This window comes from Orcinus orca, chromosome 3, assembly GCF_937001465.1.
Source record: "Orcinus orca chromosome 3, mOrcOrc1.1, whole genome shotgun sequence".
NCBI classification, from domain to species: domain Eukaryota; kingdom Metazoa; phylum Chordata; class Mammalia; order Artiodactyla; family Delphinidae; genus Orcinus; species Orcinus orca.
Window position 1 is genome coordinate 1,479,540 of NC_064561.1, and position 18,195 is coordinate 1,497,734.

At 63.2% G+C, this 18,195-nt stretch overlaps 3 protein-coding genes across 5 annotated transcripts; 2 read left to right on the forward strand and 1 right to left on the reverse strand.

Annotated features, from left to right (window-relative positions):
• Positions 1 to 1,310: 1,310 nt before the first annotated feature.
• Positions 1,311 to 3,667, reverse strand: PLEKHJ1 (pleckstrin homology domain containing J1). 3 transcript variants are annotated; one of them, XM_004286359.4, is made up of 6 exons: positions 3,533 to 3,667; positions 3,366 to 3,433; positions 3,132 to 3,198; positions 2,139 to 2,229; positions 1,980 to 2,043; positions 1,311 to 1,889 (listed from the first exon to the last, which is right to left on the reverse strand). In XM_004286359.4, exons 1-6 carry the CDS (start codon positions 3,624 to 3,626, stop codon positions 1,824 to 1,826), a joined length of 450 nt encoding a protein of 149 aa, XP_004286407.1. In that variant the 5' UTR covers positions 3,627 to 3,667; the 3' UTR covers positions 1,311 to 1,823. The 3 variants fall into 3 exon arrangements, with proteins under 3 accessions (XP_004286407.1, XP_033273449.1, XP_012394762.1); XM_033417558.2 differs by having other exon boundaries at positions 2,134 to 2,229; XM_012539308.3 differs by having other exon boundaries at positions 2,120 to 2,229.
• A 478-nt stretch (positions 3,668 to 4,145) lies between these two features.
• SF3A2 (splicing factor 3a subunit 2) lies at positions 4,146 to 14,560 on the forward strand. Its single transcript, XM_004286358.4, has 9 exons — positions 4,146 to 4,288; positions 8,852 to 9,016; positions 10,536 to 10,607; positions 11,349 to 11,395; positions 11,595 to 11,704; positions 12,755 to 12,804; positions 12,885 to 13,025; positions 13,503 to 13,571; positions 13,658 to 14,560. Exons 2-9 carry the CDS (start codon positions 8,891 to 8,893, stop codon positions 14,435 to 14,437), a joined length of 1,395 nt encoding a protein of 464 aa, XP_004286406.1. The 5' UTR covers positions 4,146 to 4,288; positions 8,852 to 8,890; the 3' UTR covers positions 14,438 to 14,560.
• Positions 14,561 to 14,717: 157 nt separating this feature from the next.
• On the forward strand, positions 14,718 to 18,043 carry AMH (anti-Mullerian hormone). The gene is made up of 5 exons (XM_004286356.4): positions 14,718 to 15,729; positions 16,287 to 16,429; positions 16,643 to 16,751; positions 16,866 to 17,025; positions 17,111 to 18,043. The coding sequence occupies exons 1-5, from the start codon at positions 15,264 to 15,266 to the stop codon at positions 17,967 to 17,969; spliced, it is 1,737 nt and encodes a 578-aa protein (XP_004286404.1). The 5' UTR covers positions 14,718 to 15,263; the 3' UTR covers positions 17,970 to 18,043.
• Positions 18,044 to 18,195: the final 152 nt, after the last annotated feature.

Sequence of the window (18,195 nt, forward strand, 5' to 3'; positions counted from 1 at the left end):
GTCGGTGCTGCCAGTGCACGACGGTGCTGTCCTGATCCCCGGCCCCCGGCCTCTCCAAGAGGCTCCCCTCCCCGTGTCAGGAACACAGGGCTCCCGAGAAAGCTACGGCGCGGCCAGCGGAGCCCCCATCTGAACAAAGGACACTGTACACAAACACTGCGTCACTTCGGGAGGACCACCGCGCCGCGTCTGTCCTCTGCACGCACGCGCAGGCACCAGGGGACGGACGACCCGCGCAGGGCCTGCCCCACAGCGGGGCCCAGCTCGGCCTCTCCACACCCACCCTCCGGTCCCAGCCTGAGCGCCGCTGCTGACGCCAGCCACGGGAGTAGGGCGCCGGCTGGCGTGCGTGGGGAGCGGCCCTGCGGGAGCCCCACCGCTGCTGCCGACGCGGGTGCTCCAGGTCTGACGGCTGCTGTCGCTTTGCTCAGGAAAACCTAACAACTAGGACAGCCTCCAGTCAGGGGATGCGTTCTCTGTTCAGCTATGAATCGTGACCTATTTAAGAACCAGCCCCCCCCCCCACTGCCCTTATTTATCCTGCCAGCCGGCCCGTCTACAGTTAGGACTGTTTGTTCTCATTTACACATCCATCCACGCTGGCTCTCGCATCCCTGCCTTGGTTTGTAACGGAGACGGGCTTTGCTTTCTTGTTCTGGTAGCTTATGTTTCAGTTGGGGCGCTGGCTCCACCCCCTCTTCCCAAGGGAACCCCACTGCACTGCGTTTCCACCTGTAGACGCTGTAATAAAATACCTGTTTTCACTTGAACCTGGTCTGGTGGCAGTGTTTCTTCCCGACCGTGACATGGCAAGGTCCTGGAGCGCAAAGAGGGTCCCGGGCCGTGATAGCCATCCCCAGTTGGGAAGGACGGTCACTCCCAGCAGAAGCCCCACCTGCTCCGGAAGGCAGGCCCTGTGACCACAGCAGACAGTGAGCCCCACCTCAGGGAGGCCCAGCCCCTCCTTCAGGGCCAACACCTGACTAGGTCAGGCCCACCCAGGGTGGGCCTCCTCCTTGACTAACTGAAACCGACTGCTTGGGTACTTTTCACACCACCAACAAAACCCTTCCTGAAGTCCCGCCTGCACTCGGAGGGAGGCCTGTGAGCCCCAGAGGCCCTGTGGGCTGGGCCCCAGCCTCCCTACCTTTCCTGGCTCTGGGTTCTAGGCCTCCTCTCCTCTGTTCCTACTGGGCACTTAAACCTTGAACCTGGGCAGGGCTTCACTTCCCTCAGGACCCCGCTGTGACTCTGCGGGACCGGCAGCCTGCGGAGGACAGAGGTCCCTCTCTGCATTCACTGCATCGCCGTCCCGTGTGAAAAAGAGGTACCTTTATTTGAACAGAACAAACTGGCCACCCGAAAGGCGCACCTTCCAGCTCTGCCCAGAGGCGTCCGGCCGGGGCCTGCCCCTTCAGCAGGAGAATTCACAGCAGCCCCAGCATGGGCCCACGCCCTTCACGGCATCACCTAATGTTGTACATTCAGCCTGCACGGGGCAGGAGAGTTGCACCAGCCTCAGGCACCTGCCAGGCCTGGATGGACGCACCCAAGGGGCTGGGCACAGCTCCTGGGAGGGGACACCTGTCCCCTGGCAGCAGCATGTGGCACTGAGGTGCCACAGTCCAGTGGGTCCCAGTGCATCCAGAAGGGGCTTGCTGGATTGTTTCTTCAAAAAGGCAGCCCCTGCGGATCCTGGGGCTTTTAAAATCTGTAAACCAAGACACCTCCCACGACAAATCCAGGCTTGGCCAAGAAACCGGGGACCCAGGGAGGGTTCATCCAGCCCCCAGCAGGAAAGCTGAGGAGCCCCACACCCAGACTCATGCCTTCAGGCCGCTCAGCTGGAACCTGGCCTCCTCTGATATGCCGAACTGCTCCAGGGGATCCTGTGTGGGTGGACGATGGTGGGGGGGGGGGGAACGGCATGAGCCTAGGCCCAGAAGACCCCCAACTCCCACCCCTGCACCCACGCGCACCTTGCCAGTCATCTTCTGGATCTCATTCCGGTAGAAGATGAGGCTCCTCCGCATGAACTCGTAACTAGGGAGGAGGGTGGTGTGAGTCCACAGGGCCTGCCCCGCCCCTGCCCCAGGCCCCCAAGGTGGCCGCACCCCACCTGGCTCGACGCACCCCACCTGGCTCGACGCAGAGCAGCCATCCACTCCTGACACTGCTCCTCACTGCAACACTCAAAGTGATACTTTCTCTCTGGGTCCTCTAGAAAGCCTGCGGAAGGAGTAGCCCCCATCTGTCCCCGCTCGCTCCCACCTCCCCCCCACCCAGCCCTCAACTTCCTCTTGCCATTGTCCACGACTGTCCCCTTTCCAGCCCCGGCCCGCCTGGGCCCACTGCTTCCCACCAGCTGGGCGTCGGTTGAACTGTGTCCCCCAAAAGATGTATGTTCGAGTTTTAAAAAACATGAGACATTTCCCAGGACTATGAATCTATCCGGATGTGGAATCACTGCAGGTCTAAGTAGTTACAAGCAGTTGAGCTGAAGTCACGCTGCACTAGGGTGAGCCTCTAATCCAACAGGACTGGTGTTCTTAAGAAAATGAAACCTGGACACTACCACACAAGGGAGAAGATCCCATGAAAAGGAAGGCAGAGATGGAGTGAAAACGGTCGCCAGCGACCCCCCAGAAGCCGGGAGAGAGATCATGGGGGCAGATTCTCCTTCAGAAGGAACCAGCCATGCCAACACTCTTGATGTCACACTTCTTGCCCCCCAAAACTGGGAGAAATAAATTTCTGCTGTTTAAGCGCCCTAGTCTGTGGCACTCTTGCAGCCTCCCCAGAAGACTAGTTAGTAGCTCCGTCTTCGCCTGCAGACCCCACCCTCTCAAGACGACCCAGGAGAATCCTCCCAGTCCCCCAGCACAGGGCCCTGATCCCAGGAGAAATGAAACAATTACAGCGAGGCATCCACCCCGAGAGGGCAGCGCTCCCCAACAAGACAAGGGCGGCCTCTGAGGTAGTGCGCTCGGCCTGGGTCCCCACCCAGAGGAGCCAGCGCGAGTGGGGCTGCCCGGGACACTGGACTCAGCCTCTGGGGACTCAGGCGGGGCCGCGCCGGGGTGGAGCGGGGCGGGACGGGGTCAAGTAGCCTCGCCCCAGGCCGCACTCACTGATGGAGAAGCCGCTGGGCTCTTCCTGAGTGACTCTGCAGTGCTCCAGCAGCAGGGCTCCGACGGGCTAGGGGCAGACAGGGGCATGGGGGCGGGCACCGGGAACCTGCCCCCGCCCCGCCCCCGACTCCACACCCCGCCCCCCAACTGCGGCCGCCCCCCCCCAACTCCGGACCCCGACCCCGACCCAGACCCCAACCCCAAACCCCGACCCCGCCCTCCCCGCCGCCTTACCTCCGCCTCGTCCGTCCGGAAGTAGAAGAGGAAGTTGACCACCAGCTTCACCAGCCGCCGTTTCACCACTGCGGGAACAAGGCGGGCTCGCGCGCGTTCCGCGGCTGCCCACCCCCGCCCCCCGGCCGCCCTGCCGCCCGGCCGCTCCGGCGCCTCGGGCCGCTCACCGCTGCCCTTCTTGGGGCCCCGCATGCCCAGCTCAGCTGCCATCTCGGCCGGCTGCCGGGACAGCGCCTGCAGCTCCTTCTCGTTATAGCGCATGGCGCCGCTGGGACCCAGAACGCGGAGCGCTGGGCCGCGCCCTCCGGGCCGCCGTCCTCACTCGCGCCGCTGCCGGCGCCAAAAGAGTCCCACGGCGTCGTCCCGGAAGCGCGGCCGGAGCTACTACGCCTGCGCGCTCCCGGGCCGCTCAGCCTGTCCTACACCGGCGAGTGGCAGAAGCGTCCCGGGGGCCGCCGGGGCCGAGTAGAGCCCTCGTGGGGCGCACAGAGCAGTAGGCAAGATGGACGGTTGTCACGTAACCAAGCAACAAGGTGGACCCGGGGTGGAAACGATAAAGCACCCCCACGACCTATAGCCCCCAGTACTCAAGGGAACAGGCGGACAGCAGTGGGAGACGAGAAGCAACTCGCTATCCCGCGAGAACTGGCTCCGCGCGAGTTTGGCCGACGATAAGGACAGTGAGAGCCGGTGCGCACGCGCGCTTCGGCTTCCGGCCTGCACTCCGGCTGCCCGCAGTCCTCCAGCCTCCGAAGCGTCTAGCCTGCGCCGCTGGGCGGGCCGGGCATGCGCACACGGAAGAACCCCGCCCCGCTTGCCCTCGGAAGTGCTTCCTTAGCCCGCGGCGCGCATGTGCAGAACGAAGCGAAGTCGGCGCGGCGGCAGAGGTGGTGGCCGAACAGGCGACGGCGGTGCGGCCGCGGGTGAGAGTTAAGAGCCGCGCGGGGCTAGGGCGGCGACCGCGAGGGGCTCCCTGGAGGGGAGTAGGCGAGGGGCGCCTCGGCAGGGGCGCGGGCTGGGGGCGGGCGCCGGCTTCGCGCCCGCGCCCGGCGCTGGGCAGGCCCGACCCCCACACCCTCGCCCGCTAGGAGCTCCGGCTGCAAAGGCCCATTGGGTCGGGTCGGCTCGGGTGGCGGCTCCCGTGGTCCGGGGCGCCTTCCCTGCGCCCGAGGACTCGTCCGTTGGCTTGCTGGCTCTGTGGTCCGGGACTCACCTGGATAGGGGTGACGGCGGCCCCAGTTCCAGGCCCACCGAGTGGAAAGGAAGGTCCGGAGGCGGAGCGCCCGGCACCGCGCCCGAGGCCACCAGAGCCCGTTAGCTGGGCCCGTTTCGCAAGCGAAGCCCCGAGGTTAAGTGACTTCCCCGCCTGTCAGTCTAGGTTTCTTATACCATTCTTCTTCCTGCCCCCCAAAGCTCATTAACTTCTTCACCTTTCCTATTCGCCTGATTTTCTTTGCTTGTTGTTAAACCTTTGTACTCAAAGCGTTTTCACCTCACACGCCTAGCGGTTGTATTTTCCCACAGGTTGAAACAAATGGATGTCTTTTTTCCTTTCCCCCGTGGAAACTTCCCTCTCAAAGCTGTCATCCTCCTGCTCCGGTCGGGACTGGAGCCCCACCTTGCAGCTGAGTAGCTGTCCTAGAACCTGTTGTCCGGGCTCCCCTGGGCTGGCTTGTTTTCAGTGTGACCATCTACTCCCCTTCCTTTCTTCCATCAGAGCTCATCAGGTAGCTTTTGAAGAAGTCGACTCATTTTTTTTTTTTTTTTTTTTTTGCGATACGCGGGCCTCTCGCTGTTGTGGCCTCTCCCGTTGCGGAGCGGACGCGCAGGCTCAGCGGCCATGGCTCACGGGCCCAGCCGCTCCGCGGCATGTGGGATCTTCCCGGACCGGGGCACGAACCCATGTCCCCTGCATCGGCAGGCGGACTCTCAACCACTGCGCCACCAGGGAAGCCCTCGACTCATTTTTTTATATTGAGCTCTCGGTTAGCTGAAAACGGCTTTATTTACCCTCACAGGCAGAAGGGTGGGTGTAAAGTTCCAGATCAAAAGCCCCCGGTGGGAGCTGTGAAAGCATTGCCCGTCTTAGGAGTTCCCTGCTGTCCTGAAGGGTCTCGTCCCGTTCTGGTTTCCGACCTCTTGTTTCTGATATTCTTTCTGTCTAGTAGAAACTTTAGGTTTTCATTAGTGCTGTGAAATTTAATGGTTTCTTCGTTTGAGAGTATTTTTTTTTGGTTTTGTCTGAAAATTAGGTTCTTTCAGTTCTGGGGTATTTTCTTTTATTTCATAGGTTATTCCTTTGATGATATTCTCCACGTTTGTTCTTTTTAATTGTTATTTTATGTGGGTCTATAGTTGATTTACGACATCGTGTTGGTTTCAGGCGTACAGTAAAGTGATTTATACACATACATGTGTCCGCTCTTTTTCAGGTTCTTTTCACATATAGGTCATTGCAGAGCATTGAGCACAGTTCCCTGTGTTATGCAGGAGGTCCGTATTGATTATCTTTTTTTTGAATAAAGTTATTTATTTTTGGATTTGTCAGGTCTTTGTTGCTGCGCACGGGCTTTCTCTACTTGCGGCGAGCAGGGGCTACTCTTCGTTGCGGTGCGCGGGCTTCTTGTCGTGGCAGCTTCTGTTGTTGCGGAGCACGGGCTCTAGGTGCGCAGGCTTCAGTAGTTGTGGCGTACGGGCTTAGCTGCTCCGCAGCATGTGGGATGTTCCTGGTCCAGGGCTCGAACCCGTGTCCCCTGCATTGGCAGGCGGATTCTTAACCACTGCGCCACCAGGGAAGCCCTGGTTATCTATTTTAAATATAGTAGTGTGCCCACGTTTCGTTCTGTTTTCAGTTCGTGATTTCTAGATTCTTGCTTTGCCTGTTATTATTTTGCTATTATTGTTGTTATTGTTGTTCATTTTCCTGTTCTCCATTATGAAAGCCTTCTTTAACTCTTACATTCAAGCGCTCGTATTCATTGTTTTGTCAGGTTCATCACGTATTTACTTTTAAAGGTTTATTTTTTTTTTTAACTTTATTTGTTTATTTATTTAGGCTGCACCGGGTCTTAGTCGTGGCATGCGGACTCTTAGTTGCAGCATGTGGGATCTAGTTCCCCGACCAGGGATGGAACCCAGGCCCCCTGCATTGGGAGCGTGGAGTCTTACCCACTGGACCACCAGGGAAGTCTCAGGGTTCGTCTGGTTTTAATTCACCATGCTCACCTTTGGCATCTATTCTAGTTTCACGATGTGGTAACGTCTCCTGTCATCCAGGAGGACGTTAACATCTTCTATTGATGTTTCACCAGGTTTCTTTTTTCTCTGATACACACGTTTCTTTGCGTCTGTTTATGTTAAGTTACCAGTCTGCATGGAGAGTAGTGCTTCTCATCTAGCGAGCTCAGTGGGCCTGGCAGAGTGCTGGGGTTTGGGGAGTGTGGGGGGCCCCCAACTGTCAGTGTCTGAGAATACTGTCTCTGGTGCTCTCTTCCCAGAAAAGACTCCTGATCTCCCCTGGGCTGGGAGCACCAGCTGGGTCTCCTGCCTGCTGGACACAGACCAGGGGAAGGGGTGTTGCCTGCTGCTTAACGGGTGGGTTTTTTGTTGTCTTTTTTTTTTTTTTTTTTTTTTTTGGCTGCATCAGGTCTTCGTTGCTGCGCGGGCTTTCTTTAGTTGCGGCGAGCGGGGGCTACTCTTCGTTGTGGCGCGTGGGCTTCTCATTGCGGTGGCTTCTCCTGTTGTGGAGCAGGGGCTCTGGGTACGCGGGCTTCAGTAGTTGTGGCTCGCGGGCTCTAGAACGCAGGCTCAGTAGTTGTGGTGCATGGGCTTAGTTGCTCTGTGGCATGTGGGATCTTCCCAGACCAGGGCTCGAACCCATGTCCCCTGCATTGGCCGGCGGATTCTTAACCACTGCGCCACCGGGGAAGCCCTAGCAGATGGGTTTTGATAGACCTGCCCCCTTTTCTCTCTGGCCTCATCTCAGTCTCTGATAGCTACTGGCACTCACTGTAACGTGGTGAGTGATTAAGTACTTGCTTGCGTTTGGGTTTCCTGAGCCAGTCGGATCCTCTCCACAGGTGCTCTCACGACACCTGTGGCGCGTACTCCCGGCTAGGACAAGAGCTTGTTCTGGCTGCTTGAGGAGAAACTGGGCTCCCCCCAAACTGACTGGAACTCTTGGCTCTGGTAGTGTTTTGCCTTTACCAGTTGGCGGCTCTGGGTGGACTTGGCGTGAAATAAAAAGTCTAGTTCTGGGATTCTGCAGCCTCACCACGTGTGAGGTTTTTGTAAACTCATCAGGTCACACTGCCGGTCGGTGGCACAGCTGGCTGGTGCCTGGACTGTTAGTTTCCTGTGGTCGGTGCAGCAAACCACCACCGACTTAGTGGCTTAAACGACCTAAGTTCATGATGCAGCTCTGGAGGTCAGGAGTTCATTGTGAGTCTCACTGAGCTTTATTTCTTCTGGAGCCTCCAGGGGAGCATTGGTTCCACCTTTTCCAGCTTCTAGAGGCGCCGCATCCCTGGCTCGCGGCCCGTCCTCCATCCTCACAGCCGGCAGCGCAGCATCTCCCGTCTCTCTCTGCCTCTGACCCCCCTGCCTCCCTCCTATAAGGACCCTGTGATGACACTAGGCCCCTTGGGGAATCCAGGGTCCTCCCCTTCTCAGGGGCCGTAACTTAACCCCACCTGCAAAGTCTCCTCTGCCCCGTGAGGTGACACGTCCAGGAACCCTTGAGATTGAGATGGGGCCATCTTTGGCAGGGGTCATAGTCACTCCTGGGCCCCATCCCTGTGAATTTACCCCAACAGAGACAAGATGCCAGGGGCCTGGGGCCAACATTGACCAGTGGGAAAGGGAGTGTAAGATGAGAGAGGTTCCTGGAGGTTGGGTCTGAGCTGAGCCTGAAGGAGGGTGGGAAACAGTGGCTGGGCTGGAAGAGACATCAAGGGCTCGGGAGAGCCTTCCTCAGCCGCGAACGAGCCGTGAACATCTTGTGCGTTAGGCAGTGGCGGGGGGATAGGTTGGTAGATGTGTTCCTTGTTTCCAGCAAATGTACAGCTGAGCCGGAGAAGCAGAATTTAGGCTGAGAGAAATAAGTGTAAGACAATCAGAAAGGGAATTCAGAGGAGGGAGTGAACAGCATGGGCTTGGGTGGTCTGGGGAGGCTTCTTGGAGGAGGTGAGACTAATTAGTGAGACCTTGGTCTCATTTTGCCCTTTGCCATTTCGGGTCCTTGGGCCTTTGCACTCCTCAGGCTGGGGGGACTTCCTCAGTCCACCCACCAGGTCACCTGGAGATGCCCTGTTTCTCCTTCTTCCTCATTTCCATGTGCCTGGCCCATAGTGGACCCTCGGCCACTGGAAGAGACTTGGTAAAGCGTGGGCATGAGGCTGAGAGCTGCGAGAGCTCTGGGGGATGAGGCTGAACCAGGAGGGCGAGGCCTCCTGCGCAGCCTCACAGCCGCCCCTTGGCCTCCACAGGTTTCCTCTCTGGTCTGGTAGAGCCCCAAGGTCCTCACCATGGACTTCCAGCATCGCCCCGGAGGCAAGACTGGGAGTGGGGGCGTGGCCTCCTCCTCTGAGAGCAACCGGGACCGTAGGGAGCGCCTCCGGCAGCTGGCCCTGGAAACCATCGACATCAACAAGGTACACGTGCCCTCCCGCCGCCTGTGCCCACCCTGCACCAGGGAGCTTCACCTGGAGTGGCAGCTCTCAGTGTCCACCAGAGGCCGGCTGCTGTTCGTAGCCCCACGTTTGAAGGGTCTGTTAGCACAGGAAGCTATACTTAGCCAGAGGTGTGGGGAGTCGCCAGTGGTGGGGGCCCTGATGGCACCACGGGCAGCGAAAGACAGCAGCTTATCCGTACAGAGCTGTAGGGAGACAGGCCTCTGCCTCGGCCCTGGGGATACGTATGTGGGTCCCCCTGGGCGCTGTGGGGTGTGCAGCAGCATCCCTGCCCTGCCCCCGCGCCAGATGCCAGGAGCTCCCCAGTCACAGTGGCCACAGATGTCTCCATATGTCGCTCAGTGTCCCTTGGGGGGCGGAATCACCTCCGGTGAGACCCCAGGGATAGGGATTCCACTGACCCCAGGAGACGGGGTTCCATGACCACCTGACCTCTGTGGTCCTGGGATGCTGTACACATTTCAGTCCACACCTGAGTGGGAGGGAGAGGAGGTGATACAGATGATGGGGGCCCCCCTGGTTTACACCAGCTGAGCATCGGGGATTTATCCTGGTGTCCAGCGTGAGCAGGGAGCAGACTCAAGGTTTTCGCGAATAACTGACTAAGGGTTTCTCAGCTTGGAGGTGCGGCCCGGTCATTCCCTGGGGCGTGGGGGCCGTCACGGGCGCTGTTGGGTGTGGAGCAGCACCCTCACCTCCACACTTGATGCCAGGAGCCCCCAACTCGTGACAACGACTGACGTCCCCAGACATTGCCCAGTGGACCCTGGAGGCAGAGTTGCCCTCGATGTGCCCCTTGGTGTTCAGTGTATAGGTCCTCTTAGACTTTGAAACGCTCTGAGGTGTGTCGAGCCCGCACCGTGTGCCGGACGCTCCCAAAGCCCCTCAGAGGCCTGGCCTGGGAGGTCAGTTCTGTTACTCTTTCCATTTTCCAGATGAGGAAACAGAGTTGAGGGTGGGATTGTCATCGCCAATGACGACACGGTCTCTGGGCGGTGGAGTTGGGACCTGAACCCCTGCCGTCTGCTCTGCGCCTCTTGAGTGGTCACCAGTTGGCCCTGGAGCCCCTGCCCCACTCACGGGATGTGCAGAGACGGGGTCTCCTAGGGCCTCGGGTTGGCCCGCTTGCTTCTCTGCCCGCGTCAGGCTGTGCTGCGGCACAAGGAGGGCTGGCCTGGTCGGCGCCATGGAGATGCATGAGCAGCGGTGCTGTTTCGGCTCTGCCTCCTGGACCCCAGGCTGCCGAGGACGTGGGGCCGGGGCTCCCGGAGGACCCTTCCCCGAGCTTGCTGCAGGGGCGTGTGGTCAGCCCCAGCCCCACCCAGTGGGCTCTGCGGTGCTGCCTGGGGGGCTCCTGCTTGTCCTCTGCGCCCCCTCCCCCGCCGCGAGCGTTTGCCCTGAAGAGAGTGGTGTTCTCTCAGCGCCCGTGCGGGGTCCCCAGGGCCCCTCCCACCGCATAACAAGCGTGCTTCCTCCGCAGGACCCCTACTTCATGAAGAACCATCTGGGCTCCTACGAGTGCAAGCTGTGCCTGACGCTGCACAACAACGAGGTGTGGCCCCGCCCCTGCCCCACCCCCCACCCCGCCCCACCTGTGCTGCTGTGGACTTGGCGAGTCCTTCAGTACCGGTGGCACCGTTGCCACAGATGTGTATCTGGGAACGTGGGGACACCCTGGGACGTTCCACGTCAGGGTTGGGGTTGTGAAGTCTAGCCGGTGTGGCTCTAGTTTGCGCCTTTGAAGCAGGCGAGAGTCTGATGCTCCCTCACGCTGGGCCCCTCTCCTGGCACGAGTAGGTCCCTTTGTCCCTTTTCTCGTGTGGAGGACGTGCTTTGTTTCTGGTGGTTGCCAGCCCCGGTCGGCAGCACTGAATTGAACAGCCCGATATGGGAGGGTCTCCCCGCGGCATTGGGGCTGCTCATCCTCCGGGGAGGACCGTCCTGGGCATGCTGTCCCTGGGGGTCAGAAACCGCCCCCACCACCGGCCCCCGTTGAGAACCACTGATTCGCGTGTCTCATCCCTGGGGCATCGTGGAGATGGAATCACGGGACATGATCACTCCCGGGTTTCCCCACCACTTCCAAGCAGTGTCCACAGCCCACACTGCACCCCAGCAGCTGCAAGACTGCCCGCGTCGCACCCTCCGGAGGCCCGCCTCACCCCCGGCTTTTGGGGGTTTCGTTCCCCTGTGTGCAGACCCACTAGCGCTCGTCTACTCAGCAGCGATCGGGTGCCTATCGGCACCTCCCCGCTCGCTTTGTCCTGAGCTGTGCGTCCCTTTCCCGTTCTAGGGGAGTTACCTCGCGCACACCCAAGGGAAAAAGCATCAGACCAACTTGTGAGTACCTCGCGCCCCTTCCCATGCCCGGCGCTCACCCCCACCAGAGCTGTCACCTCACTTGACCCCCGTCCCCCCTGACCTCGAAGCTCCAAGGTTGGCTGGGGCAGGGCGGGGGGGTGGCGCTCCTGGCACCTGGGCCTATGGCCTTGGCGGCCTGTATGGAGGGGCCTCAGCCCCATGTCCGTCCCACCTGCAGGGCCCGGCGAGCAGCCAAGGAGGCCAAGGAGGCCCCCGCCCAGCCGGCGCCAGAGAAGGTCAAGGTGGAGGTGAAGAAGTTCGTGAAGATCGGCCGCCCGGGCTACAAAGGTAAGGATGCTCTGTGGCCTTGGCGGGCAGCCCCACACCCATCCACACCCACACCCACACCCACACCCACACCCACACCCACACCATCCGCCTCTGGGGAGTGGCTTCCTGTCAGAGGGCTTTCTTCCCTGGGGGCTGGGACCGCCTTCCCACCGTGAACTTTCACACACATGCCGGAGGAGGAGCAGTGTCGTTATTCTTTACGCTCCTAGCAAAGGTGGGTGAGCTTGTGGGACGTGAGCGCGAGCCCTGGTGTGGCTCTCTCCTCTGACCACGGAACTGGGTGCTGGCTCTTCTTCACCTGAGGAGAAAGGAAGGGGAGGGGGAGGGTCTGTGCGTGCAGCAGCGCCTGTGGCCTGTGTCACCTGGTTCGGAAAGCCAGTCAGGCGGCCCAGCTGGAGCACAAGGGATACAGGAGACCGTGTGCCGGGGGGGGGGGGGTGGGGGGGGGGGTGGGGGGGGGGGGTGGGGGGGGGGTGGGGGGGGGGTGGGGGGGGTGGGGACGGCAGGCCACCTGGTAGGCGTCCTGCTAAGGTGGGGACATCCTGCGTGTGGGTGGCGTTTCGGGGCGTGGCGTGCAAAGGCCCTGGGGTGGGCCTGCTTGGTGAGCCAGGACAGGGATGGCACTGTTTCCCTGGGGAGGCCACCACAGGCTTTCTGGCCAGTCCAGGCCATCTGGCGTCTTCCTGGGTGTAGCGGGGAGACACTGAGCACCCGTGTGGAAAGCAGCCCAAAGCCACAGAGCTCTGGCAGTGGGCACCCTCTCCCAGAAGTGGGGGCACAGTCTTGACCCTCACACTCGATGCTCCCCAGGTGGGGGGGCGGGCAGTGGGGAGGTCTCCCTCCCACCCCCACCCCCACCCGTGTGATCTGGGGCAGATGGCACCCGCGGTGCAGCCCTCCCAGCCCTGGGTGGTGCCCGTCCAGCTGCGGATGGCTCTTGTGCTTCCCCAGCCAGGTGACCACCCCCAGGCCTGCTCTCCCGTTTGTGGGTGGTGTTAGGCCAGCCCCAGGGCCCCTTAGCTGGTCCTGACACCTCCTGTGTTGCAGTGACCAAGCAGAGGGACACGGAGATGGGTCAGCAGAGCCTCCTCTTCCAGGTGAGCAAAGGCTGGGGACCCAGTTCTGAGGGAAGGGGCTCCCTGAGAGGCGGTGCTGCCACCTGGCCGTGTCCCCACAGATCGACTACCCCGAGATTGCCGAGGGCATCATGCCCCGCCACCGCTTCATGTCCGCCTACGAGCAGAGGATCGAGCCTCCGGACCGGCGCTGGCAGTACCTGCTCATGGCCGCCGAGCCCTACGAGACCATTGCCTTCAAGGTAGCGCACTGGACCCCCGAGAGGTGGGGAGCCGGCCGAGGAGTTTGCTCCGTCCGGGCAGCTGGCCTCCAGCCCACTCCAGGATGCCCCTTCCTGCCAGGGCCAGGGGTATCCCTCTGGGCCCTTGCCTCTTGAGAGGGTGGCAAAGGACAAGGCAGCGCGAGGGCCGGGGGCTGGGCATCGAGGTGGGTGTCCGCCCAGAAGCAGAGACCCCTGACATGGCCCCAGCAGTAAGGTGTCCCTGCTGCTGGCTGTTCATGGATTCCATGACCAGATCTGGTCCCCAGATGGACGTTAATGGCATAGCGTAGATCACGGCTTTCTCGGGCTTGCAGGTTTGCTGAGCGGTGGAGCAAGAACATCAGTCGACTCTGTTACCCCTAAGCTAGACCCTGTCCCCTCACAGAAGGGCCTCCTCAGCCAGGCCATCTCGTGGTCCTGAAGGCCCGTCTCTGCCCCCTGCTCCACCCCACGCAGGTGCCAAGCAGGGAGATTGACAAGGCTGAAGGCAAGTTTTGGACTCACTGGAACCGGGAAACTAAGCAGGTGAGTCACTGCAGGTCCAGGCAGTTGCCGAACCTTCTCCCAGCCCGAGGCCCAGGGGCCACGCTCAGCCTCTCCTTTCTGTCCAGTTTTTCCTCCAGTTCCACTTTAAGATGGAGAAGCCACCGGCCCCGCCGAGCCTCCCTGCAGGGCCTCCTGGGGTGAAGCGGCCCCCACCCCCGCTGATGAATGGTTTGCCCCCTCGGCCACCACTGCCCGAGTCATTGCCCCCGCCCCCGCCAGGAGGCCTGCCCCTGCCCCCCATGCCGCCCAGTGGGCCTGCGTCCTCGGGGCCTCCGGGCCCTCCTCAGCTGCCCCCACCGGCTCCCGGTGTCCACCCCCCAGCACCAGTGGTCCACCCCCCAGCATCTGGAGTGCACCCCCCAGCTCCTGGGGTCCACCCACCGGCACCAGTGGTCCACCCACCAGCATCTGGGGTCCACCCCCCTGCTCCGGGGGTCCATCCCCCAGCCCCAGGGGTCCACCCTCCAGCACCAGGGGTCCACCCTCCAGCCCCCGGGGTCCATCCTCCCCCATCTGCTGGGGTTCACCCCCAGGCCCCAGGGGTGCACCCACCAGCTCCTGCAGTTCACCCCCAGGCCCCGGGGGTCCATCCTCCAGCTCCCGGGGTCCACCCCCCAGCCCCAGGGATCCACCCCCAGCCTCCTGGGGTCCACCCCCCACCTCCTGGGGTCCACCCATCAGCTCCTGTGGTCCATCCTCCAGCTCCTGGGGTCCATCCCCAGCCTCCTGGAGTTCACCCCTCAAATCCCGGGGTGCATCCCCCAACTCCCATGCCTCCGATGCTGAGGCCCCCGCTGCCCTCCGAAGGCCCTGGGAACATTCCTCCCCCTCCCCCCACCAACTGAAAAGCCACCCCTGTCCCAGCAAGTCTGGCCTTGTTTTCCTGTGTTCCCCCCCACAGAGTGAAGTTGAGTTTTTTGTACAGGGCTGGACCGTGTTCCCAGAGCCCATTAAAGAGTCTCTGCTAACCTTGGAGCGCACTGCTGTGTGGGCTGGCCGGCGGGCGCGTGGGCGGGAAGCACCCACTCGCTGTGGGTGAACACGCACGGCTGCCCTCTGCCACCTATGGGGGTGGCTCAGGGTCGGGGCCCCACCAGGATCCCAGGGGGTGGCCGCTGGCAATGCTGTGCCCTGGAGGCTGCTGGGTGAGGACAGACCCTGCTGGCCAGCAGTGGGTCTGGGGTCGCCCTCTGGGAGGAGAGCAGAGCAAAGGCTGCTCGCTCTCCTTGGGGGTCTCTGTGGGCCCCGAAGGCGTGGTGAGCGAGCGTGCAGTGGGTGTGGGGGTTCGCCCCCCACCTACCCAGTGGTCCTGTGGGGCAGGGGCTCTGCACCTCTGCCCTCCTCCAGCACCCTCCACCCCCCCAAATTGTTGATCGTTTGGGCCACACACTCCCTGCTCACATTCCTGCTCCTGGCTCTAAAGGGGAAAACTTGTCAAGGACATTTTGACAAATGGGTCACAGGCCACACTTTGTAGCACTGGTGAGAAGAAGATAGATAGGCAGCTGAGCCGGAACAGAAGGGGCTTTGAGGAGGCTGCCGGCCTGCCCGGGCTCACAGCGGGCACTGGCCCCCAAGGTCACATCCCTGAAGGAGATAGGGGCCGCCTTCTGGCACAAACATTCTTGCTCCCCCATATAAGCTGGGGCAGCCCGGCCCCTCCAAGCTCCCATGATGCAGGGTCCACCTCTCTCTCAGCTGGCCCTGGTGCTGTTGGCAATGGGGGCCCTGCTGGGGGCCAGGACCCTCAGGGGAGAGGTCCCCAGCACCCCGGCCCTGCCCAGGGAGCCAACCCCAGGCGGCGGAGGCGGAGGGCTCATCTTGCACCAAGACTGGGACTGGCCACCCCCTGGCGTCTGGCCACCAGGCAGCCCTCGGGACCCCCTGTGCCTGGTGACCCTGGATGGGGGTGGCAACAGGAGCAGTGCTCCCCTGCGGGTGGTGGGGGCCCTGAGCGGCTACGAGCGGGCGTTCCTAGAGGCTGTGCGGCGCGCCCACTGGGGGCCCCGGGACCTGGCCACCTTTGCAGTCTGCCCCCCGAGAGACGGGCAGCCCGCCCTGCCCCATCTGCAGCAGCTGCAGGCATGGCTTGGGGGGCCCGGGGGGCGGCGGCTGGTGGTCCTGCACTTGGAGGAAGGTACGTGGGGCCCTAACCCAGGGGCCTGGGCGGGGGGCCGGCTCTGGTGCCCCGGGGTGGGAGAACCCTTGGGAAGTGGAGGCTGATGGCCACAGAGGTGGGTGATCTTATCTTTGCCCTGCCTGGGGCAGCAAGTCCTCCTGCAGTGCCTGGGGAGGGTCCCCTCTCCTCCGACCTTGGAGCCACAGGGGGCAGGGCCAGCACAGCCTGAAGGTCCAGCCGAGGAGGGCCCCTCCCCCCACTCCCTGACCAGGCTGCCCAGGGGGCCTGTCCCCAGGGACCGCTGGCCTCAGACACACTACAAGGAAGGGCTTTACCCCAGGACATCACCAGACCAAGAGACCCCAAGGGCTCCACCCCACTGCCCACAGTGTCTGTCACTCCTCCCAGGCCACCCGTGTCCCAAGGAAGCGCTACACCTGGGGTCCAGGGGCGTCAAGCCTCTCCCTCTAGGTTCCCCGGGGCTCTGGGTGGGGTGGGGGCTCTCCCTCCTGCAGGACTGGGACAGGCTTGGGGGAGGGGCTCAGGCATCCCCTTCCCCACTGTCCTGGCCGCAGTGACGTGGGAGCCGACACCCTCGCTGAGGTTCCAGGAGCCTCCACCTGGAGGAGCCAGCCCCGAAGAGCTGGCGCTGATGGTGCTGTACCCAGGGCCTGGCCCGGAGGTCACCGTCACCGGGGCCGGGCTGCCCGGCGCCCAGGTACCAGGGAGTTGAAGGGGACTGCCCCTGGGCCACCAGGAGCCCTCACTCAGGGCGAGGAAGGGGTTACGGTTTTGTTGATTTTTTTAACTGGGTTTAACAAAAAGGCTGCAAGTGCCCAGGTTGGAATTTTGAAGGGATGCTAAGGGCAGCAGGCAGAGCAGGGCTGGCGCCCTGCGCGCCCACTGCCTGGCTGAGCCCCCATTTCCGCAGAGCCTCTGCCTGAGCCGGGACTCCAGCTACCTGCCCTTGGTTGTGGGACGCCCCGAGGCGGCCTGGCGCGGGCCTGGGCTCGCCCTGACCCTGCGGCGCCGCGGAAACGGTAGGTCTCGCCCAGACAGGGACAGGGATGCTGCGGAGCGTGGTGGGGACGGCTGTCCTCGACCCCCAGACCTCCGGCGCTGAAGCAGCGCCGCGCACGCGCCTCCCGTCGCAGGTGCGCCACTGAGCACCGCCCAGCTGCAGGCGCTGCTGTTCGGCGCCGACTCCCGCTGCTTCACACGGATGACCCCGGCGCTGCTCCTGCTGCCGCCGCGGGGTCCCACGCCGATGCCCGCGCACGGCCAGCTGGACTCGGTGCCCTTCCCGCAGCCCAGGTGCGCGCGGGCCCGGCCCTGGGGGCGCGGGGAGTGGGGGGCGGCGCAGCCTTGCGCCCTCACGATCCCCCACTCTGCCGTCCAGGCCGTCCCCAGAGCCCGAGGAGGCGCCGCCCAGCGCCGATCCCTTCCTGGAGACGCTCACGCGCCTGGTGCGCGCGCTGCGGGGACCCGCGTCCCGAGCCTCGCCGCCGCGTCTGGCCCTGGACCCGGGCTCGCTGACCGGTTTCCCGCAGGGCCAGGTCAACCTGTCGGACCCCGCGGCGCTGGAGCGCCTGCTCGACGGCGAGGAGCCGCTGCTGCTGCTGCTGCCGCCCACGGCAGCCACCCCCGGGGTCCCCGCGCCACTGCAGGGTCCGGCGTCCGCGCTGTGGGCCGCGGGCCTAGCGCGCCGGGTAGCCGCCGAGCTTCAGGCGGCGGCCGCGGAACTGCGCGGCCTCCCGGGGCTGCCGCCCGCCACCACCCCGCTGCTGGCACGCCTACTGGCGCTGTGCCCGGGGAACCCGGTCGGCCCCGGCGGTCCGCTGCGCGCGCTGCTGCTGCTGAAAGCGCTGCAGGGCCTGCGCGCCGAGTGGCGCGGGCGGGAGCGGAGCGGGTCGGCACGGGCGCAGCGCAGCGCCGGCGCCGCGGCCACCGACGGGCCGTGCGGGCTGCGCGAGCTGAGCGTGGACCTCCGCGCCGAGCGCTCGGTGCTCATCCCGGAGACGTACCAGGCCAACAACTGCCAGGGCGCGTGCGGCTGGCCGCAATCGGACCGCAACCCGCGGTACGGCAACCACGTGGTGCTCCTGCTGAAGATGCAGGCCCGCGGCGCCGCCCTGGCGCGCCCGCCCTGCTGCGTGCCCACGGCCTACGCCGGCAAGCTCCTCATCAGCCTGTCCGAGGAGCGCATTAGCGCGCACCACGTGCCCAACATGGTGGCCACCGAGTGCGGCTGCCGGTGACCCCGCGCCGTGCTCCGGCCGGCCCATATTTATTCGGACCCCTTCATCGCTCCCAATAAAGACCAGAAAGCACGCGGTTGGGGTGTCCGTGCATGTCTGGGGACAGGCGGAGGCCTCCTTCCCCCATTTCTCCTCTGGCAGGCAGGGCCGCGTCCTCCCCGTTGGCACCCACTGCCTCCCTGACCCCGCCCCCGCCCCCCCCCCCCCTACAGCCGCCTAAAGCTCC